Source organism: Diuraphis noxia, unplaced genomic scaffold, assembly GCF_037042655.1.
Source record: "Diuraphis noxia isolate RWA-SAM2 unplaced genomic scaffold, SU_Dnox_SAM2 contig0001, whole genome shotgun sequence".
NCBI classification, from domain to species: Eukaryota; Metazoa; Arthropoda; class Insecta; order Hemiptera; family Aphididae; genus Diuraphis; species Diuraphis noxia.
In genome coordinates, this window is record NW_028301711.1 from 90,069,124 (window position 1) to 90,095,879 (window position 26,756).

The window sequence follows — 26,756 nt, forward strand, 5'->3', positions numbered from 1 at the left end:
ACAGAATTCAAATATCCAGAAATATTAAGATATCTTAATATATGTTAATTTAGTTAATACATTTTATTTTGTATTATAATATTAATAATGTATACATTTTATGGTAATTTCTAATTGTATTTTAAATATATTCAATATTGTTAATAATTTAAAATGATTTTATACATTTTTATGGTTAGGAAATTATCCAAAAATTCTTGGATGATATCATATTATCTGGTTAATGTTAACATTAACCAATATTTAACAATATTCATGACAGGTAATGTTAACAGTTGGCTAATGTTGCATTATCCAGCTAATTTTGAATTTATCCAAATATTAACTTTACCCTAACATAATAATATATATTATATATATATATATATATATATATATATATATATATATATATATTATACAATAATAATTATACATACCCATTCCATATGTACCTACCTAATGTTCATCTACAGACAATAAATAATATAACAAATAATAATAGAAGAATAAAGGAAACAAGTGTATCACTCACGTGGTATAATAGATGCCATTATAAAATAAAATTGCTCACATTTAAACACCTTAGTTATATTTAAATTACCCATACTATAAAATTGGTTATCCTCGTCCGATATTTTTTTTTGTGGTCGTATCTCAAATTATATTATACATTTATACAGTGCCTAGATAAACTTGTGAACTGGTAAACAATATTATTTTTTATCGTCAGTCTTATAATTATCATTGATTCATGATGGCTGTTAATATTTTTATATGCGTTCATTACATTATCTAATTTTAAATACAATTCTTGATCAAATATTTTCACATCTTCTCATCGTCTCGTCTCGTCCGAAAATGCGTATTATTAATAGTTTTTAATAAACATAATATAGAATTTATAGTCAATATGGTATTATATTTGCGAGCAGTGTCATTTCCGGTCCAATGGGATGCATCCGTTTTCCAAGAATGCAAAATATTACGAGCCAAGGCTGCAGCTGTCAAGGTATATTACTATATTAATCACACATCATACAACTTACCTATAGTTTTCCGTATGCCATGATCGTTATAATATAGGCACAAGGTAAAATAATGAATAAAATATCCAAATTCTTATAATACTTCAAACACTTAAATTGTGTATAGATTATTTAACCATCTCCTGTAAACATTGAGTTTTTGAAAATTAGAACCATCCTTATTTTTTTTTAAATTATTATTTATAGCATATTATAGTGTTTGAGAAGTTTTATGTGTCTAAATTGACGTTCAAATTGGATAATAGTTTTTAGGTATTTAGCTTTGTGTTCTTAGGATGATGTCTTAAATAATAAAAGGTTTGAAAGATATGGACCAGTTTACAATAATTTAAAAATCAAGCAATTTATACTAATCTATTCTAATCGTGTAATTTATAAAAAAAAAAGCGAAAATGTGAATGTCGCTCTGCTGTACATGTACAGTAGTTTACAAGTGAGTTACTGCAATAGATGGAATTAAATTTTGATATTATATCATTGTATACGAAGAACGAAAAACGATGCTGATCAGAGATGGTTTATCTGTCAAGTGTATAGCAAATTAATATATAGTCATTCAGTGAAAATTTCAAGTATCCGTGGTCGTTTGTTTTAGAGTTACACCAAAATAAAAAAAATCACTAAATGAGAAATTCAGTGAATATCCAATGTTTGTAAATTTCAAACGCTCATAAAAATGTAATTTGATTTTCCAGTGAAATTTTTTTGATAAAGGTAGACGAACTTATAAGAAATCTTGAATTAAATTTTAAAATCTTAGATTTAAAAAGAAATTTTTTTATGAATTTCTAGCTCGAAATAATTTGCAAATTTTTGTGATTTGTGCGTATTTTGTCAAAATTCAAATTTTTAATACTTATATAAAAAAATTGTGACTATGAATTTATTTATTTTTCAATTTCTATTGAAAAAATATGTTTAGAACATTCTATTAAATTTTCAAGCTTTTCTACCCCAACAAATAATTTTTTATCGATGATAAATTTAAAAAAATAACTAATAATGATCGAAAATTGCATATGCCTATAAATAGTTCAACTTAAGTCAAAATTTTTTGAAAATTACATGGTTGTTAGATAATACTTTATTAACATTCGGTGAAAATTTAATGTATTTATGATCATTTGTTTTAAGGTTACATCAAAAACCAAAATCAATTTTGTTGGAAATTGATTGTGCGTAAAAATTCTCGTTTTTTCCTTAATTTTTTATTTGTTTATCCCGATTATTAAGAAAAATATTGGGAATTTTTTGCTCTTGACCTTTAAAGTACTGCCTAGATTTACTTTCTAATCAGAGGTACTAAATTCGAAATTTGAAGCATTTTTACCGCTCCAAAACGTGATGACAGGCACAAAAAAAAACACACACACATTGTAAGCCCCGTTCAGAATCTAAAATTGTCTAAATTTAATAAGTATTAAATTAAATACTACTATTATATTTTTGTAAATTATTATAGAACAATAAGTTATCCTCCATCCAACTATGTTGATATTATGTGAAGAATTATAAGTTTTATCAAAAAAGAAATATTTACCAGCTTTTTGATCTTCTAAACTTTAGGTTATGTTAACTGCAGTTTTATTTAGCATTTATCAGGGTGAAAGGTTACTATGAAATATGAAAGATGTCAAACCACTTGTAAATAAAAATAATAATTAGGTTTCATATAATTTATATACTTCTTAATAAGTTTAACAATTGTTAAGCGTATATAATCTACAAAGGATAAGTAGAAAATAATATATTTAATTGAAATCAATATATTACAATTATTACGAAATTTTGAATTTATTTGTATATATTTTTAGTATAATTTGTATTAATTGTATTTGTAGTTTTTTTTTTTTTTTTTTTTTTTTTGAAGCTGTAAAAACACATTAATCTTAACTCACAATTGTCATTTTAATGAGATAAAATCTAAGTATTGATCAAAATAATGTTATTAAAACCAAGTAGATATACATATCACCATTTTTTATTCAAAATCGATTTTGTTATTTTTGTTTAATTCTAAAACAAATAAAAGTTTACATCATTTGACATTTGTATCAAATATTTAAACTAGCATTTATATACCGGGTATGATTTTCATAATATTTCAGCTCTTAATTGATCAATTTAATAGTTATACCATTTCGTTTTTTTTTTTTTAAATTTTTTTTTATTATTGTTTACGCAATTTAGAATTGAATACAAATTTTTTAATTCCCTGTTATTACAGAAATAAAATAAGTAAACTATAGGTACAAAATATGTTGTTAACTGGTTGACTCCTGTAAATGGTTTACAAATAAACAGTAGCTGTGATGAACATTGTACAATGGTTGTACAAACCTCTCAAATTACTTGGCTTGTGGCCGATAGAAATAATTAATAATTAATTAATAAGAATAATATAATACCTATCAAAGGTTAGATTAGGTTTATGTTTGGCATCAGTTTTAAATAAACTCCCATAAATATATTATATGTAAAAAAAAGATGTTATAATATTGTTTTTTGATTATTTTAATATCACAAGTGAAATTTGAAATTATCGTAGTTGAGTAGGTAGTCCACTATATTTTCGATATGTGATATATATATATATATATATATATATATGGGCGCTGTGTGATGTCTTCGTCGAATCGTCGTAATGTAGAATGTAGATATGTGTAGCTTATCTCATGTTAAAAACTTATGTAAATACTTTATAATAAATTTTATGTCCCTACTATAAATGACTGAGTGAGTTGGGTACATAAAAATCTGATTTGATTAATTTGAAATTCATTTTATAGGTATCTACATTTTATTATATTTTTTTGAAATAATTCATTAATAAAAATATAATTAATATAATGTAACATATCATAGACAGACAAACCTAATCATCTCCACTCAGAATCATTTTTCGTATACAATGATATTATATCATTGAATTCAAATTTAATACTACCCATTAAACTAACCCACTTGTAACCTACTGTACAACAGAGCTACATCTCCTTACCCGCTATTTATTGTTTAAATATATATAAACATAATCTTCATTTGCTTTTACAAAATTGAAAAATATATAACTCTAAACCCAAGTTCAAAGTAGCTAAATTGATATCTAGTTTATACATCATGATCACGTTTCAGTTATATGTATATTTTAATAAATTAATTTTCTTATATAGCCTATCACCCTACACCCATACTGGATAATGGTCATTTAAAAATGTAATGTTTATTATACATCGATTATGAAATTTATTTTTATGTTAACGTATACTGTGAGTGACTTTGAATAGTTAAAACTATCATGGACAGATCTCAAAGTTTTAAATTTTTAGAATACATTGTTAACTAAACATAATATATACTTATTATTATAATATAGTTAGATAATAAAAGTTTATAGATTTATAACAAAATCTGATTAACTATCCTAACCCAACCCAAAACGAACTAACCCTACAGCCGGCTCTGGTGTTTTGGGCAAACGTGATCACGTGCAAACCCGTTTGTTTTCTCTAAGTGGAAAAGCAAAATGAATTAAGTGTCGGAAACGGATGAATGGAGGAGGGTAAGATGAAAAAATAAAAATGAAAAAGTTTGCCGACACGAGCGCCTCCAGCATTGTCGTCATCGTCATTGTACACCCACGAAGTGCACACACATATACACACACGCAGTCATGCACATAAACCGCATGCAAATAAATACACGTTATTTGTCCAAATATTATAATAATATGATTTATATGTATAAGTCATGTGGGTGCTTGTGACTTACCCGGTGCGTCATCGCCACCGCCTGTGACAGCGTGGGTGGATGTTGGCGTCGAATGGTGCGGTGGTGCGAAGCGGCGACCGTGGAAGTGGGGTGATGGTTAGCAGTGGGTGGATGGGGTTAAGGGACTTGATCGTATACTGAGGCAAACTACTACACAGTAGTCGTTTGTGATACGCGCGCGCCGTGGCCACCGTTGCCGCCCTCGCCGCCCTAGCCACCCTCGCCGCACTTACTACCCTCGCTGCCATCGCCTTGGTTCGAAGCTTTCGGTGAAGGCGAGGTCGGGTCGGCACACGTTATAATATTGATTTGGCGCCGCGCGCGAGTGTACACATTATAATAACGTGCAATTTACGGGGACTGCGTACAACTGCATTCACGTTGTGACGCATTACCGCCGGAGTGCCGCTCGCACTAGGTTTAGGGCGATATGTTATGCACTTATATATTTTTATATTATAAATAACTGTTATTTGAACATGGTTGTGACTATATACAAATAATCGCCATCTTTGGATTGAAGGAGAGAAAGAGAGAGCGTGTGAGAGAGAGTGGGAGGGAGGGGTGAGAAAGAAGTGAGAGAAATATAGAAAACATAACAAACGCATTTTAATAAAAAGTAAAGAAGAAATGTGCTTTCAACTATGAATTTCAAAATAGACGGATGTTTTAAAATATAGGGTCACTCATGGGTGTTACCCGCATCGAAACACAAAGAGTTGGAATTTTTTCCTCCTAATTTTTCGCCCATCCCTACTCGGTGCGCCGTACGCATTGCACACGCCGCTGCCGCCGCCACCGCCATCGGTTAGGTCGGTCAGGCGGTCTTCTACTCGTTGTTGTACCACCGCACGCGCAGTTTCATCCACGCGCACAGACACCATCGTCTGTCGTTGTCCCCCCCGCGCAATTTGGATAACGATTCTAATTTAGCTCATTTCCACCACAATCCTCCCCCAAAACCGTTTGCTCAACAATAATAATTTTAAAGATAACAATATTATTACTATAATAATAATAATAATATAATCATAAAACATCGTAAATCACATCGTTATATTTTATAACCGTAATAACAGCATTTATACTGCCATCATCGTCACCACTGCCGAGGTCGTCTCCGTCAACGAAAACGACGGTGACGCGGACCAACTCCAGCACCGCCGTTGCCGCAATCGTCGTTCGATCGACGACAGATTCGTGCGGACGGTACATGAACTTACACACGTACATCCGTGCGCGCGCATAAACGCGCATAAACGCGCATACACAAACACACGCACACGCACAAGCACACGCATACACCCACACACGCACCTGACGCCGAGCACCACACGCCACTCGCACACGCACGTTACACATAAGCGGTCGACGGCCGTCGCGCGATATCCGACTCAGTCGACCGACGCAGTTTGCACCGGTACCATCACCGCCGCCGCGACCGTCTATCATCGTCGAAAGTTAACCCCGCCGGAAGACACGCGGCCGCACAATGTCCGTCGTCCACTGGTCTGCCACGTTTAGATGCATTTTGTTTACAGCAGGTAAAAAAATCATTCCGCGTGTCTTGCTGCCCTCTTTCGGGTTCATGTCTATTACAATAATATTAATTATGTTAATACCTAATATTATTATCATTATCTTACGTATTGCCACGAACAACCGTAAATAGTATTATATTTTGTAGTTATTTTTACAACCAATGGTACATATTGTTAATATATACATAGTATTATGTAGATACCGCGATAGCAGTAATACCACTGCATAGTTGTATTGATGGTCGTTTTTACTCGCACGTCTCGTGGAATTTTAATTTTTTATAAAATTGTCCACGATTTCCCATCTCCCTCCTGAAGTACGCTACTTGGTACCATATTATCACACTCAACTTTGACACGACCGACGAACATTTTTATAACTGAAAATGTTGAACTTCTTGGCTGATTCGTTTCATCTTATGATGGCAATCTTCTTATTTATTTCTATCCTTAATGCCATAAACTGAATACTCAAGTACCTCCCAAATTTATACAACACGTTACGATGAATTTTGGATCTAGACGGTTCAAAGCTTCGTTAACATTTTCACTGCATAATAGTTGATGTAGATACATAATTTTAATTAGTATTTTTACGGTGATCAATAATTATAATAATATTGTCTTTTTTTTATCCATTTTACAAGAACTGTCAACTCAATTTTCCGTGAGTATATAATGGTGTATTTTGTTATTACATATTATGTATGTTGTCTACGTATGTCCGTAGATCATGTTATGAAATACATGAACAGAAAAATCCTCTTCATATTGTTTTTAAGTATAGTACTTGACCAACGTACTCAAGTAAAATATCTGTCAGCAACTTATTTTATTTAATTTTAAATTTTAAATTGTACATAGATTATTATTTTGTTCTGTAGAATTTACTTTTTCCGCGGAATAATAATTTTACAATATTATCTTAGTTAATATTACCTGTATATTGATTAAGGTGGAAAATGAATACATTAACATTAAACGTGTAGATTACTTGTTTACTTTGTTATTAACAATTACTATTGGTTACCTATATGGACATTTATAAAACTAAATTATAACATATAATGTAATAAACTTACCTAATTAGTTTGTAATTTGTAATAATCTAATATTTAAACAGGATATGATGTAGTCCATGGGCGTAACTCCCATAATTATTTTTATAGGAGCAAAACACGTATGGATTTATTAAATCTGGGGAATAGCATAATATTCGAGTTAAATATTCAAATACTATAAACTTGTATTAGGTATATTATACAACTAAATAATGTAACTTCATAAAGAATTATCTACATAAATATTATATCTACTAAAATATAAGATGTATGTAACTTAGAATTTAGTATATAAGTAGGTACTAAAAGTACTTGTAATTTATTAAAATAAGATTAGTTTTACTTATTACTTTTTTATTTTATAAATTAAAATTAAAATATTTTCTAAAACAACAACTAAATACCAACATAACCACAAAAAAGTATATGTTATACGATAAATATAATGCATACAGTTTTTTTTTAATTGCACTCAAAATTCATATAGTTGACTTCTGATAAACATAACCACCATTGTAGAGTAGAATCATAGCTAACTCGCTTCGATTAAAATCAAAACTTAGCAAAATATTAAACGCTATCATGTTTATACTACGAGTATAAACATACAAAAGTATCAGTTAGATATTTTTATTTCTTTTTTTGATTTTTTTGAAAAGGCAGTGAGTTTATTAAACTATTATTCTGTATCTACATTGAAATCATATTAATATAAAAATATGTTTGAGTTAAGTGGAGGAGAAGTTAATTATGTGTTTGAATTTGTAAATTGTACTATATGGATGTATTTTTATAAATACATACTTTGACATACTTAAAATGAATAATCGTGTTTTAATATATTTCGATATGTTACACGTTTTTTTAGTAAAATACCACTCGTATCAAAATTTAACATTAAGACGGGGTTAATTATGAGTGGATGAGTAGATCAGTAATTTCTATTATTGACAAATTATTATATTTAAACTTTTAAGACAAAGCAAATAATATGCTTACAACATTTGGACACGCATTTTGTTCATTTAATTTACAATTAATATTATTAAAATGCATAATCAATCGAAAAAAACTAAAAATACTCATAGTGGTTATATTTGTTTTATTTTAATATTTAAAAATTGTTAACTGAGACGTGCTTTGCTGAAAATCGATTTTTAAATTCAAAGTTTTATTATTGGATACAACGTTTAATAATAAAAATATATTGAACCAACTGAAAACCCAATATTAAACGGGTCGACCACGGTCTCAGTACTTTATGTATTTATGTTTTAAAATTATATATAATTCAAAAAATAAACTTGAAAACGTGACGTATACTTAATCGTTTTTATAATAAAATTGTAGGAGGTTTATTTTCAGAACGTTATTTTTTTTTTTTACAGCATCCATTTCTATTCAAAGTGTATTATTTTCTATTAAAAAGTAGATGGATACATAATGTGTTATATTTTAGTAAAAGATAATATTACAGAGTACAAAAATGTTTGTTTAAAATGTTTGAAACTAAGATTTTATAATTAAGAATAACCATATTTTATTGGTGTTCATACAAATTTAACAATATTACGTTTAAATGGCAGACACAGAAATCAAATATTACAGGGTAATTTTAAATCAACTAAATTATGGTTCCTTTCTACCTATATTATTTTAAATGGATTTTTACAATTTATTATAATAATATGTTATGTAAAAATAAAGTGTTATTTCAAAATAGGATGTTTATTGATATGCGATTTCATAAACTATAGTCTATAATATGAATATCATTAATTTACATACACAGACGTACATTTTAATAAAATTTTGTTTTCCTTGAGTTATACAAACATTTTTTTATAACAAAAAAAATGCTGTAACGTATTTCAAATTCCGATCTTCAAAATTTATGATTCTTTTATAGTATTTATTATTGGATGATATGTTATAAAATTGATTTTATATTTGAAATTCCGTAAACAAATCTAACATATCAGACTTATAAATTATTGTTTTAACCATAATAATATACAATTTTATGTAGTTCAAACCCTCTTATTGATTCTAAATATATACTGTTTTTTTTTTTTTTTTTTTGTGAATGAAAGAAAATCTGTATAATAATTTAGAGAAGATGAAACAATTAAAGTTAACTATTTGCACAAATTTTCTAGTTTCAAATATTAAAAACATTTTTTATTCATATTATAATTAAATTGTTCTCATTTGCATACTGTTGATCAATTGAAGTATATTCATTAAAAAAATGCAGTTAATTTTCTGTCAAAAGCAGGCTCTTTAAAACTACACTAATCAATAGTTATTATTTTATTTGTATATGTTTTATAAATATCTAGTGAGCAATGTGCAATGATCATACTTCATTAAACTACTTCAAACAGAATTTCATATTACGTATATTGATACTTAGTCAATATTTTTTTAAATACACTTTTTATATTTTATAATTTTATATTTTAGGTATATTATAGGTTAGTTAAAATAATTCAAACTAAAACAAGGTTATATTATGTTCAATATATTATATTCTTTAGTAGTTTTAATAATAAATAAAAAATAGACGGTTCGGTCATTTTATCTTACACATGCATGCAATTGATGAAACAACCAATTTAAACCGAAATTATACATTTTGATTTTCTAGTCATGAGTTTCACAACTGATTTATTATTTCATTGACGAAACAGGTGAAATAATCCAAACAATATAAGGACTAAATCATAAATTAGCTTTAATTTATTGATACATTATTAACGTCCATGAATAAATAATGTTAACCATGCAAATCCCTTTACAATGTCTGTGTCTAAAATTCTCTAATTAGACTAAAATCTATATCATACATCGTATTATACTAGCAATTTTGCTTAATTTTAGTGTATCATGTTGTAATCGCATGATAAATTCCTTTTTCATAACTTAAAAATATTTGGTAAGTACTCGATTTAATTTACTTCCTGAATACACATCCCATAATTGGATTTTTATTTTATTATTTACAATTATATAAAGCAATAGACACATTTTCATTATGCATTCGTTCAATTAAGTTTATTAATTTGAATGTGTTTCCATTTACTTGTACTCGAGTTCATATAAACAATATAATTATCTTTGGCTATTTATTGTATCATAACGTCAATTTTCATTGATTATCTATGATTTTTACAATAAAATATAGTCGGCTTAAAATGAATGATCTACTTTATTTTAAGGTATTTGAATGACCTCATTCAATAAATATTTTAAAAAAAAATCTTTACTTGTTCTTCAAATGAACAATTTTTATGAATTAAAATGTTTAATATTTTTCCCAAAAACGAAATACAAAATATACCACTAAACACCAGCTTTAATGCATCTATTCATATGTCTTAATAGTTTATTCTCAATATTTTAGAACATTCTTTGTTATTTGATTGAATCTTTTCCTATATTTTTCTAGTCAATGTAAGATATTTTTATTTGTTTTTTTACAATTTTGAACTTTTATCAACAAAAAACAATTCTAAATTGCAATGAATTATTTTTACGATAGACAAAAAATGTAAGAAAACAGTGATGTGTTAAGAATAAAAAAAACATTTTATTAACTCTGTAAATGGTTTGAACATAATTCAAAAATCTAAACCAGAATATATAAAGAACTTTTTTTTAATATTATATGCACTAATTCACACACATAATATTAAAATTTAAATTCAAATTTAAAGTAGGTAGGCAATTATATTTTATTAGATAGGAAAACATTATATAAAATAGTTTAAAGCTTTTAATGTACTCTTTACATCACAAATGAACATTTAGCATTTATAATATTTATGTTCAATAATAAATTTGTCAAATAAAAAAAAAAAAAAAAAATGGTTATGTTTAAAATAATAAAAACATTCGATTTTTATATATAGTTAAATGTATTTATTTTTCATGTTTTTTTATTTTATTTACACTCTAACAGAATTTTTAATAATATGAATAGCACTCAAAACCTTTTTGGAAATTAAATGTCATCAGTGTGATTATCAGAAGTTAACACAAAAAAAAAAAATTCAACATATACCCAATATATTATTAAATCTATTACAGATATAATTGGATTTAGTTAGGTTCTTGTGCATTTAATACATTTTTAAACTAATATACTTAGTTAGATTTGGTTTTGTATTGTTGTGTTATCTACCTATTGCATTTCTTATAAGCTATGAATGATTGAATCAATTACAATTGTATTATCAGACACAGTTTGATTTGTAAATCTCATGAGAACTAAGGTTAAATTATTTTATTGTTAATTTATTTCATACTTTTTTTATTTTTGAAACATTTGAATTGTATTCTTTACCTAGATTTAAATTTAAAAAACTAAAGCTATAAATGTGTCTTGAATACTTCATTGATATGTCATTTCATCTAAAAGTTTCGATGTATAAATACATTAATACAAATACTATGCTATAACTGTTTTTAGAAAGATAATAAAGCATGTATTAACCATACATTACTGGGAAACACTTTTAATACTTATAAATTATTTATATTTTTAATTAGATATAATTAGAAGTGTGAGGTCAATATTAGTTTTGAAAAAATATTTGCTTCACATAAGTATATTCTTTACATTATGGGCTACCTCAAATTTATTTATTCACTAATCTAAATCTTAAGCATAAGATTATTATTTTTTTTTTTTTTGTCGAAACAGTTTAGTATTCAACGCAAAATTAAATGAGGTTTTATAAAGTATACCCAAAAATAGTATTTGTAAGTTATCTAAAATGAAATTGTAATACTAATCGATATTTAGCGTTCTAAAAGGAATTATGTGGGTCTATGTAAAATGTTTTATATTAGTTTATGTTATATTCTAAGGTATTATATATTTTAAAAATGTAGGTCATGTTTATCTAAACATCTGCTGCATAATTTACTTTTAAAAATCTTTTTTATTGCATAATATATTTGAAGAGTACCTAAATGATATTTTTGTCTTCAAATTATTAAATTATTCATAGTTAAATTACTACGATGCATTCATTGTTTAAGGTTTTTAACCTAAAATTTAATTACCTAATATGTCACAAATCTACCCAAGTTACCTAAAAAACATTTTAAAAAATGTATTTTAATATAAATTTATGTAAAAATTTCGTATTTTTATTGCTAGTAATAAAAGATTTAATAATTGAGCATTTATGAAAAAGTATAATATTATAAAAATGATTGAAAATGTTTATTTATTTTGTTTTAGCAATCATGGTATTTGATCATATTCTTGTCTCTCCGATAGATGCCCTACAAATTAATGAACAAAATTACACAAAACGCTCCCCTATTACAACATTTCAAAAAGTGGTAAGTAATTAGTTTTTCTTATAAATGTATGTGTTTTATTGTGGTGCGTCGTAACATAGAAATTGGATCTCTGATGATTTTTATGGTTTTGGTTCTAGCTCAGTTCATAAAAAAAAAACGAAAACTTTGTTTCCTATTATGGTTATATATTTAGGTGTACAAGAAAAAATTGATTTGGTTTCGATTCTTAAAAAATTATCATATTAAATTAATATTGTCAATAGGCCTTAATAAATTGTGGCTGGTCTATCTCATATCATACCATATCATACCATAGCATACCAATATTGCTTAAAACTACCTAACGAAAAACTTAATAATTAAACAATGTACTTAATGCTGTCACTTAATACACGACCTCGTTTCAAATAAGAAACTGCAATATTAATCTTATAAAAAAAATTTTACATGAGAGTAGAAGTATTGGTAAAAGTAAAATTCCGTTTTTAAATTAATTAAATGAAGGGTTTGGTTTTCAATATAATACGATTTTGGCGAGGTTATTAACCTAACCTTGATTTATTAAAATATTAAAGTGTGTTTAAAATTATCACATTAGTAAAAAATTTTTTTCGTTAAAGTATAATAAAAGCTTACAGTTGTATATAATTTATAATTTATATTCTTTGATTAGAAATGAGTTAACTCATTTATCAAGTAAACAAGTAAAGATAAAAATGCTCAGTGTGCAAAAAATTACATAAATATTACATTTCTCATAATTGATTTATTTATTTTACAACACGAAATCACGTTTCATAATCCACATAAGAAAACACCCTAACAATTTTTGGATTTATCATTTACGATTTTAAAGAAAATAAAGTAATTCTCACCTCTGGATGAAAATAAAAAAAAAAGTTAAAGAGTTAAAAAAGTATCAATAAAACGTTAACAAAAATTTATAAGTTTTCCGATTTCTTATTGCATTACTATTTTTATTTTTTTAGTTTGATGCACAGAAACTATTATATACTAATTTATTGAAAAATATTATTAATCAAATACAGATTAGTGACACGTATCTCTGCTATATTTTTTACATTACAGCCACACATCACATCATACTAATGATCACTTCCTATGCACACAAAAAGCAAACAAGTACATTTAACAAATGTTTTTATATGAAATATGTATATTATACAATAAAAAAAAAGGATGAAAAGCATTGATAATAAATAACAAAAAATAACAACCTTAGTGTTTTAATCCACAGGACTTATAAGTGTCAGGCATTTTTGTTGTTTTATATTCATTGTTTACTAGACACAAAAATTTTAATTAATGAAATGTCAAAAATAAAGTTGATCCATAGAAGTTTTTGTATTAAACTTTGATGTACTTTTCAATTTCCTACACTTTGTAAAACCTTAAATATAAAATAAATACCTACAGCCATTATTTTTTTAATACACACTTTTATTAGAGTTGGTATCATTCAACTAAATAAAAAAAATAATTAAATTAGCGAACCTATTAGTGCTATGAAATGTATTGAACATTATTTTTGCCTGTACATTTGTACATTTAACTTGATAAGCTTTTTAAATATTTTTTCACATTCACTGTTGTAAAAATGTAAAATAAATTGATTTATTAACTGATTTGCATTTTTCTATTTCGAGGCAGTTGTATTGGGATTTATTAAATATTGTGATGTATGATATTATAACATGCCTGCCATGTTTTCCGAATTCTAATGTCCATTTGTAATTATACGCACCAAAATCGCGATATTCTCCACATTTATCTAACTATAGCTAATTAGATGTACTTATTAACATTTATAGATCTAAAATTGTCGAATCTAATTTAAAATTCAAATGTTTATAATTTAATTTATAATACAAAAGATTTTTTTAATAATAATAATAATAATAATAATGGAGTTTCTGCTGTGATTGATAAATATTAAAAATTGTCTAATCATTGTTCTATATTTATTATAGTATCTCTCTATAATAAAAGCGTAATGGCTATATTAGTATGCTATGACCACTTTTGAAAATTCTATGTGTATATTAAAGAAATTTGAACCATGTACCTGTAACAGCTCTTTAAAGCTTAATAATGTTATGATTTGTATCTTAAACAAACATGTATATTTTTTTACATTGAGTTTACCAACTTTGAAAAGTTTAAATCTATATTCAAAGCATCCAAAGGAAAAAGTCTTTGGTTTAATGGTATAACAGTATTACATCTTAAAAAAAAAATTAATAATTTTTTATATATTTCAATATTTTGTTCATTTTTAAATTATATTATATAGTATTATACATTATATTACAAATACCACTAGTTTTCAAAATATTTTCAAATATTTTATATTAATTTAAGTAGTGTGTTTACCAAATTTCAATTGAGATTTGTCCGAGTGTCTTATACATGAAAATATATGTTAATGTTAATCGTACTTTAAAACTGACACATAGTCATTCCAAGTGTAATTCAAAATAAAAAGTAAATTACAAAATTAGGCAAGTATATTCTGTAATCGAAATGTATTCATTTTTTTTTTAATAAATTAAAAAATATATGTATGAAAGTAAATATAATTAAAACGTATTAAATATCAAATTGATATGTATATTTTTAGTTATAATTAAAACGAAAAATTACCTATCCTTGAATTTATTTAAAACACCCTAAAGGAAGCAACCTATAAAAAAAGTGACTTCATAAATCCCTTGGGATTAAAAATTTCTAAAGTGTTGGAATGTACATAATGAGAGTACGGTCTAGAACAGGGATCATAAATTTTGAGCCTAAACCTCTTTGTGGCGATGGTAGAGAGATCTCAAATTGTTTGATAGGCTTGTCAGGATTATGTTTGCCAAATGTTGAATTATAACAAACCATGTTAAAAGCATTAATCAATTTATTATTATGTATATTTAGAAACGTTTACCGGACGAAAGCTCACTAGATCCCATGTCGAATGCAAACGATGAAACTCAGAGGTCGGTCCGAAAAAGCGCTGTTTTGTACAATAAAGTTGACACAAAAACAAGTAAAGCTAAAGCTATTTAAATTATTGGATACCTTATTATCATAGTTTACACTAATTATTTATTTATCCTCAAATTAATGTTTTTATTATATTTTATAATATTGTATAAGTAAAAAAATAATAATAATTATTGAAAATTGATAACAATTGTTGTTTTAACGTTATGGATGAAAATCATTATATATAGAACAAATATTTAAAATACAAAGTCAATTTAGTAGTATAGGTACCGAACAACTGTACAAATTAAGTGTAATATTTTTTAATTTTATATTAAGGTTTATTTTTAACAGTAGGTTTTAATGTCTAATATAAAAATATATGACTATATGATTTTTTTTCCTCAGCGACTCAACCCAGTAATATTGTTGCTTCACTTTTCCGATTAAACGAGGAAGAAGGTAACACGTGTATTTTGTTGAGAGTAGATGCTGTTATAGAAGTTAAGTTCAAAACTAAACTTGGTTCTGAAGACGTAAGTGCCAGAAATAATAAATATAAATTTGTGTTAATTTCAATATTATTCTATGGATATCATTTGAACTATATAGCAAACTGATCTATATGTTCCTGACGATGCAGAAGTAACTGGTGATTGCAGTAATGAAGATGATGCGACATTAATACTCAAATGGAAAAATTTTGTTTTTACTTGGTACTTCACAAAGGTAAAAATAAAAATAATAATTTTTTTTTTAATTCATGGTGAAAATAGCGTTTTAATTGAAAAGTACGGATAGAGGGTTAACATATGATGACACTTAAAAATATTTTCAACATCTAACAAATTTTTTTTTTAGTACAAATTCCTAAAACATTTACTATTTTCTATAAAATTTAATCAATTATTTCGTTTAAGCAAATATATTCAAATATAATACAAAAATAATCTGATAACAATTTACATTCGTCAATAATTACATTACACTAGTTGTATTTTTGAATTTAAGACGTATTAAAAAATTAGTTATTATTCTATAAAGTATTTATAGTTAAATAAAAATAATTAAAAAACTGTATCATTGTACATTATATTATAATACATATACATTATACATATTTCGGGAAGAAATACTATCTAACTAAATAATCAGGGCTAGCTACCACTGATAATAAATTGATTCTATTTGCACCACTGTTTACACTTCATCTAGTGATGACTTAACTGTGATTTAACTTGGTTTTTTTACAACGACTAGGTATTATATTGTATTGTTATACATATTTTCAAATTTTTGAAAATTTAAATGTTATAAAAACTATTGTGAAAGCATAGATAATGTTCTTAAATTTATGTCTGATAATAGGTTCATCCACTCTATTATTAAAGATTACTATAAACAATTTAAACGGTTGAACATAAACTTCCTCGTTACTTATATAAAATATTGTAATAGACATTTTTTTAATAACTTAATCTATAATTAACCAAAGTGTGGAACATTAACAGTAGTGTATTAAAATAATATTTATGAAAACATAATAATTGTAATTGACTTCGTTTATGTATGGATTAACGTTATATAGGTAGGCTATAATGGCATTATTAATAAACCATGAGCTATAATCAAAGAACATATTGTATTATTATTTATTATGAATCCATCATTATTACACAAGTTAAGACATTTCATACTTAAACAAAACAAATAACAATCAGCAAAATTAAAATTAAATAAATAATATTATATTTACTTATATTTCTATTATTGTAATGATTCTTTAACTCTACTTTGTGGTGGATGTACTATTATATTTTCATTTTATAGATCCTTTGTTTTATAGAAGTTTTAGTGTGGCATATTATAAAATTTGAATTATATTTTGTTGGAAAAATACTCAGAAATATTCGATTGGTACTTAGTAATTTCACAAATTTTCTGATTCAAAAACAATATTAGTGTATAGTATATCATTTTATTCCGACTCAAGATAAACATGTTTATATTACACGCTTCAAAACTTTTTTATCACGTCTGTCGAGTAATGTTCATATACACGTCCAAAACCACTTATTAAAATTAGGTACTCAAATTGTAATATAGTAAACTAATTACTTTGTACACATAAACTGAAGGGTTTTTTATACAAATAAATGTCAACAATTTGCTGATTGTTTCTATTTTAAGTCAAAACTGAGTTGAAGAAATTTATTAAATTTTTTAGTTATGATTTTTGGCCAATATTTAGCTTAAAGTAAAGCATAATTTAAATATTTTATGCGCTTTGTTGAAAAAACTTTAAACCCTTAAATAAGATGCAATATATTTCACTTTAAACGAACAATTAGTTATTACTATTGAACCTAAAATGATTATCAATAATTGCTTGTGTTTTATTTCGGTATTAAAAATTAATATTTTATAACGTAATGTTAATACAATTAAAAAAGTGCTTGTAAATATATATACATACTAGTAAATATATATAGTAGTGATTGATTGAAATTATTTGTTTAATATTATATCATTAGCAACCAATGCATATTGTATTGTAAATATGAACTTACATATTGAATTAAATTAAAAATCTTTGATAAGATATTCTTAGTAATTAATGTCTATCATAAATAGAAACCAAATTAAATTATTTCACAGAAAAATGTATAAAATTAAAAATATCCAACCTTCATCGGTGGCTATCCCTTTTTCATATTTATTTTATTAATACAGCAATATAATATTTAAAAATATTATGTTTCTTGAAAAGCATATAATTAATTTTTTTTTAAACAGAATTTCCATTTCTTTAATGTTTAAAATTAAATATAGATTTTATGAACAATTTTAAAGTTAAATAATTCCAATAATCCGAAAATCCGAAAATCCTTGAAATTTGTCTCAACATAAAAATATATATTACGATCTTTCAAAATATATTTTTTTATTTTTGAAATAGGTTTTTAATATATGCATTTAGTGTATGTTAAAATTAAAATGTTTGTTTAAGAAAATTTGAATTACAAATTAAAAATAAAAAAATAATTTGTTTGGTGTTTAAGACTCTTGGAGGAGAAAGATGGTTTGTCAAGGCATTGGAACTTGAGATAAACACAGCTGATAAACATTTCGACCATATTAAAACCAAAGGTAAGAATTCAATTAAACAAATACTTTTATTAAGGCGTTTTGATTTAAATACAAAATGCTTGAATGCAATAAATATTATTATACACAGCTATATTTTTAGGAATCCTTCAATTTTAGTATTTATTTTATTTTTCTAGCTTATTTTAGAAGTTTTTTCTTTAATAAATTTATTATTATAAGTACTTCATTTATCAATAAATAATTTAAAATAATATACTTATTTCTGAAAATATTATTGTCATCGAAGTATAATTATTGTCAATTTAGTATATTAATACGTTTTGCTAATAATGGTAATAACAGTAAAATAATAATAATATTTAAAATAAAATAAAAATTGGTATTTCAAAAATCAATAATTACTTAACCATTAGCCATAATATCAAAGTTTATAATTGTATTACAGTATTGTGTAATCCTAGTTATAATATTTTAATTACACGGCGTGTTGTATAGGCAATTTAACGGCATGCATGCATTGAAACTGGAAAACAGCATAACAATTTTTATTATTCAATTGTTTAAAAATATTTATAAAAAAGCGGGTAAGTGGATGTCGATCTGCTGTACATTAGATGGTGGGGGTGGACCTCTGACTAGGGAAGGTTAGATTTGAATGTAATTATAAGTATCATTGTATACGAAAAACGGGGCGTAGCACGTTTGGGTACATAACATTATTTTTACCTGTAAATGTAGAACACGTTTGGGTACACAAACACATAGCACGTTTAGGTACATACGCTAATTGCCAATATAGGTTATCGTGAAAAAAAAGTTTAAAAATCTTTATAAGATATGGTTTATGAAAATAACTAAATGTTTCAATAATTTTTGTCAATATTTGAACTTCAAATACTAATTAAAAAAAAATTGTGTCTATGTATTATAATTTTTTAATCACTATAAGAATAACTTACGAGAAACTTTGTATTCAATTTTCAAGTATTTTTATATGGCCAAAAAACTTGTATCGACACTTCAAAAACAATTTTCAGAAAAATTTCAGTTGTCTGAAAATATCTCAAAAAAAGTCAAAATATTTTGAAAATTAAATAATGTAAAGAAAATGCCAATCTAAATAACTCGTAAAATTTTCAAGTATCTACAACTTGTACTTTTTGAATAATAACAAATATTTAAAATCGTTTCAGGATAAATCGTTATCGTTACGCTATTTCGTAAAAATTTAAAATTCAAGCGCACTTAAAATTTTTCCTATGATGATGCTTCGAGTTTTCTCTATAGCTACTTGAAAGAAAACTAATAGAAAACTTAGTTGTATTTTTAATCCTTAGTTATAAACACAAAAAATTTTATGATTTTTCAACTTCAATATTACTTGCAAATTTTCGCGTTTTCGACAGATTTCGTAAAATTTTGAACTGTAAACGCTTATTAAAAAAAATTGTGACTTACGATTTTTAATTTTTTTTAGCTACAATAAGAACAATTCATAAGGAACCTTGTATTAAATTTTCAAGTTTTTTTGGTCGTCCAACATTTTTTTACCGACACTTCAAAAAAAATTCTCAAAAAAATCGAAAATTTCAGTGGTCTATAAATAACTCAAAAAAGTCCAAAATTTTTTGAAAATTAAACTGTATATAGATATCACTAACATAAACATTTGGTGAAAATTTCAAGTATTTACAGTGATTAGTTTTTGAATTACAACCATATAAAAAAATAGATGTTAACTCCTACACAAACAACCTTTCTAACTGAAAATAAAAGACGGTATAAACTCCCAAACTGACTATTTTAAATTAATTAATTTAAAAAGATAGCAAGTTTTTAGGGGATGACATTTTTGTTCGACGTCACAAGTTTGGAATGTCTCAAAATACTTGACATAATGTGGAAGAAAAATTAATTTTTTTTAAATTTTTACTTTAGAAGAAATGGTAAAACATTTATTTGAAAATTTTTAAATAATATTAAATAGAGTAAACATATTAATAATTTAAATTGTTGTTTAAATTAATATACTGTAAACTCGTATGAAACATTTTGTGATTATTTGATTTGTTAAATATTGAGATCTATTCAAAAATACAACAACTCTTCTAGTTTATATTCCTGATTTATTGAGTTATCACATAACTCAGATAAGGTATATCATTGAGAAAACAATAAAACAAATTGTCATCTATATAATGATACAATACATTTTATAAGTATTTTAAAATACGTTTTTTAGCAAGACTTTTAAACATTAATATTTAATTTAAGTTTTAGGCCTAGAATTATTATTAGTTGATTTCCAAGAATTATATACGGGTAGTGATACTACTGATACTCTTATAAATATATTTTCATATTTAGTTAAATATAATAACTGAAATTCAGATGTTGGATGATTGTAAAACAAGTAAATTTTCATTTTTAAATCATAGTTTAAAAAAAAAATTATATTCAAAAAGGTTGATATTTTTAGACATATAATATAGGTTTCTATTTCTTATTCTCAATGATAATTGGATTTCTCGGAGTTATCCAATGTTATTGAATACGTAATTTATGTAGTTATTGTAATTTTGTTTAGATATTTTTAATATCACTGTTCAACAATATTATATTTCCTATTATTTCAGTATTAATTTTTTTCAGTGTTAGGTTATAAGAGATTTTAGAATATTGAATATCGGAATAATTTGGATTTCAAAAAAAAAAAAAAATAATGATGAAATAAAATATTACTAAAATAATGAAACATAAAAATATAGTTTTATCGTTACATTTATAACAACAATGAATTATCTGGTTTCACATTAATAAATAAGTTTAATATAATTTGGTGTTTATGGTATAATAGTTATATACATAAAAATAAAAAAACATATCTTATATTTTAACCTTACCTTGAGTTAGAGTTTTGTTTAAATTAGAAGATCTGAATCACAATACAATTATTGGTATTTTTTTTATTAAAGAAGTGCTTAAAACTTGCTTTAACATGGCTGTAAACTTAGGTAAATTTTCTCTAAGCCCACATAAAATTGCAACAATTATATTTAAACCTAACTATTTATGAGACTATTTGTTAATTAACGCTAAAAAACGTTTTTTGAAATTCATAATATATTTGTTTCTAATTTGTGAAAGTAAAATTAACCTGGAAATGATATAGTAGGCTCGTATAACTCATATGTTCAAATACACTAAAAAATAATCAAATTATAAAAATTAATTATTTATGGAATTTTAATTAAGCCGAGACTTGAAATATGAATTAAATCTTAGGTATTTAACTATTACAATTCAGAAATACTCGAAATCAAAATGAGATTCCAAGCAAGTGATAAAATTGATTTAATGAAAAAAAAAGTAATTGTTAAATCAATTAATTCTTCTACTCTTCATCTATTTAACTTTAATTTAAAAACAATTATATTTTAAGTGGTGATTTTCTGTTTTAATCTAACTCATATAGAACATAGGAATTTAAGCGCGTTTTCATTCTAATATTACCGATTGATCAATAGAGTGAATCAATAGAAATCCTGAAAATAAATTAGAATTTGTTGTTTAGCCTCCTTGAGATCTATTTCTTCTCATTGATTGATTATTTTCTATAAAAATAAAAATAAAAATAAAATTTTTTTTATTTAATTATTTTAACTTCTGAGCGGAGCGATGAATGTATTGATTTTACAATGATGGGTGTTTTGTGTGTGTCTGTATGTGTACAGTGTACACGATAAGATGTCAAAATAATGTTTCGATTTTCAACTGCAGTAGTTTTTCTGGTTGAAAAGTGAATCTAATTGTGGCATCGGAAAGATCAAAATTTAAAATTTCCAATAGTTTTCAAAAGCACCGAGAAAAAAAAAAGAAAAAAAAATTTTAAGAAATTTGATTTTAAATATTGGTGTAACACTAAAACGAATTGACGTATATTATACATGAAATTTTCATTGAATTTTTATATTAGTATTTTCTATATTTGATAAAATTATAAAAATATTTCAATTGTTTTTAAGTTATTAATAAACATTTCATTTTCAATTTTTTTGTTTTTTGTTTTTTGTTTTTTTTTTTTAATAAATGTTAATCACATAATTTTATTTTTTGGGTATAAATAGCTTCAAAATTAATAAAAGGCTACTAATTTATTGTTACAATGGTAGTTAAAAAATATTTAAAAAACATAGTCACAATTTTTTTTAATAAACAATTTAAGTTTGAATTTTGACAAAATACGTAAAAATCACGAAAATTTGCTAATTATTTTGAATTAAAAATTCATAGAATTTTATCTTTTTGAATCTAAGATTTAAAAATTCAATACAAGATTATTCATGAGTTTGTCTACTTTTATCAAATAAAAATTGTCTACCGGAATTTCAAATTAAATTTTAATGAATATTTGAATTAAAACGTTGGATATTCACTCAATTTCTCTTTAACTGATATTCTTATTTTGGTATTATTTAAAAACGAATAACTGTAAGCACCTTTATATAGTAAATAACTAAATATATTTGTGTCATTCTATATTCTGTCCTTTCTTCTTTAGTATTTTGCTTTCTACATAAATTTCCAAGATTACAAAACCATAAAGTTTTATTTACCTTCATATTTGTTTTCAATTAGTACCACTAAAACATACTAATGATAAATTTGCTATATTTTTTGATTCTCACATATCATCACTCCATACAATCATTGTAATCTCATCTCAGTTACTTTCGCCTTCTGACTTCTGTTCTGATTTTTTTTCACTGTCCACAGTTTTGATATATTATGGATGGATTATAAAATCTAGCTATTAACTTATGTAGTATTCATTTCACTTAAAAAAAAGACATTTTATAAATATTAAGGGGATTTTATACCATTATTTTCTATTTGTCTAACACATTCACGACATAAGATTTTAGACGTGTGCAATACCAAACTTACCGATTGATCTAATAAAGAGATAAGAATTCTGAAAACAGATTTGGATTTTTCATCAAATCTACTTGAAATCGACTTTTCACATGATTGATAATAATATCCACAAATTCCTAAGAAGTATTATATTAAAAAGAATGATTAAAAAATGGTCATATTTCAATCTTTCGAAAATTCAAAATATGAGAAATTCAATCTCAAGTATACTAGACGACAAATTTAAATTTATTTTTTCAGAATTTCTATCACTACATCATATTAATTGGTTTTAGACATATTCAGAAAATCATAGTTTTGGATCCTCTTATACATATAAAATAGTTTACCAGTATGGCGCCATCTCTCAGTACTTGTATTTTTATATATTATACAATTTATCTGTTTTTTAAATCTATAGGTAGTTTGAAATATTATTCGAAATATTGCTATTCAAATTCATCTCTATTAACATTTTATTTGATTAATTCATTGATATTATGTCTAATTATATAAAATAGTCATGGTAATAATATATATAATAATATATCAGATGATATTTAAACATAATTTATAATATCAGTTATATTTTCAAATATTATTAATTATTTTTTCCCCCAAGCTTAGGATTATTTCACGTGCTCACTTACATTTAGCTACATACTAATTAGATACTTATAAGCGTGGTAATTTAGATTTATGATTCCCATTGCTACCAAAAAAGAATTATATATATGCCTGTAAAAAATAAAATAAATCTATTAATTTCTCTAAACCTAATAAAATTGATTCCTAACACTTTATCCCGATGTTAGCTTATAGTTAAGGATTGTTAACTGTTCTAAATTTAAGATAAAGTATTTTCCTAAAAGGAAATATTTTTAATTCAAATCCCTTTTTGTTTTATTTGTATGAATATTCTTCTTAACAGTTAGCTGTCACTACCTTCCTTCGTTCCATAATTTATATCTTTTTTTTTCCTTTTCACTCTGTATAAGGAAATTCAATTACGGTGTATCGTTTTCCTTTTGATATAACCATTAGTGCTTCATTCACCTGATCATTTCAAATAGATAGTTTATTTATATTTTATTTTTATAATATTAGGAAAGCTGTCAGAAAATGTATATCGAACTAAACCGTTTATATTTTTTTTTCTAACAGCTAATTTTTTTATGATTTTTTGTTATTCATTCAACTGACTTTTATAATCCATATGATTCAAAGGTTTGACACGGATGACGTTAAATTAATTTGGGTTCAGAATAACCATGGAACGAAACCACGACTGTGGTTATTTCATGAATGTGTTTAATGAAGAATAGTGAGACGTATATTTTTTTGAAATTGTCGAGCTCACGTCAGCTTACAATGTTTTTCCAAAGCCTTTTAGCGTGTTGATTAATTTTCACAGTAATTTTTTATTTTTTACTTTTGTATTGTTCCCTAACCTACAAATATTTACGCAACAGTTTCTTTGCTCTTAGCACTTAACGGCAATGTTTAGTATCTATCTAACAATCAACAAACCTTTTTTTTATATTGTTTTTTTCCCTCTTGATTAAGTTTATTCCATCAAAAATTACTTTATTCATGAATTTAAAACAAAATTGTATAAAGTACTAAATATTTTATGTCAGTGTTATTATTTACAACTATTATTTTTTGAATACAATATTGTTCACTTACATTTTAAATTGTAAATAAATATAAAACATGATGCATTTTAAGAAAATGAGTAATTTTTATAACATTTTAATGAAAGAGATTATAGCTCAGTATACGTATATACCGTATCAACTATTATTAATATATTTTGTTGTAATTGTTTGATTTATAATTGTTTTGGATGAATAAATAAATAAAAGTACATTTTTATATTAATTATTAGACATTTAATTATTTTTTATTTATATATTTATAAAACTTAAAATACAAATAGTTATTGAAATTAAAATATAACCATGTGATAACTAACTTTCTGAAATTTGATTTGTATTCTTAAATTAATGTAAAGCTAAAAAAAAAATATTTAATGCTGCCAAAATTATTACTGTGCTTAGTGCTATTTAATTAAATATATATAAAAGAAAATTGGAAATATAATTTTTATTTCATCAATGCATTTGTATATACGCTATGTACGTATATTAACATAAATTTAAAAATTGCTATTGAAATTTTTAGACGTCTGAACCAAATTACATTTAATATACAACTATTGCTTATTTTCTATAGTATCTATAAAATAAAAAGGAAAATAAATTTAAAAAAAAAATATTTTTATTGTATTAATTTATTGAATCTTATTTGATTTTCATCATGTTCATGATTCTTTTTAATATTGTATTAAAAGTTCATATTTTATAAAATTATAATAATAAATATTGGTAACATTGCCACACCTTTACTAATATTATTTAATAAATCTCTCCAGCAAGGTATTTTTCCAGATATTTGGAAAATAAACATTGTCACTACAAATTTTAAATCAGGAGACACAAATGATATTACTAATTATCGTCTAATTTCAGGGTTACCTCTCTTATTGGTAAAGTACTTGGATTCTTAGTTCTAAAGACATTCAAAAAACAATTTAATGAAGTACTGTCCAATTATCAGCACAGTTTTATAATAGGTCGATCTATGGTCACTAATACATATGGTTGATTTTTATACATATATCTTAAATGCGTTTGAACTCCACCAATAAGTTGATGTTATATATATATATGGATTTTTGAAAGCATTTGACACAGTTGATCATAACACATTAATATTTATGTTGGATAAGTTGAGTACGGGAAATCCATTATTATCATAGATTCAATCATACACTGCAGCGATAGATTTAAATTTGTTGATTTACATTATAATAAATTGGAGAACGTTAAGACAACTTCTAGTTTATCCCAAAATGAACACTCTCACCACTATTATTCAATATTTTTATCAATACTATATTAAAGATTATATCACCTTATAGGATACTTTTATTTACAGATGATGCAAAA

The 26,756-nt window shown here is 24.9% G+C and overlaps 1 protein-coding gene across 1 annotated transcript in view; it reads left to right on the top strand.

The window, feature by feature from the left end:
* Positions 1-5,692: 5,692 nt before the first annotated feature.
* LOC107161923 (lysosome-associated membrane glycoprotein 5) overlaps positions 5,693-26,756 on the top strand; it is a 39,525-nt gene continuing 18,461 nt past the window's right edge. The window contains exons 1-6 of the mRNA XM_015508544.2: positions 5,693-6,343; positions 12,656-12,759; positions 15,664-15,775; positions 16,123-16,250; positions 16,327-16,443; positions 18,777-18,864. Of these exons, the coding sequence (XP_015364030.1) occupies positions 6,292-6,343; positions 12,656-12,759; positions 15,664-15,775; positions 16,123-16,250; positions 16,327-16,443; positions 18,777-18,864 (601 nt within the window). The 5' untranslated portion in view covers positions 5,693-6,291. The remainder of the gene's footprint in view (positions 6,344-12,655; positions 12,760-15,663; positions 15,776-16,122; positions 16,251-16,326; positions 16,444-18,776; positions 18,865-26,756) is intronic.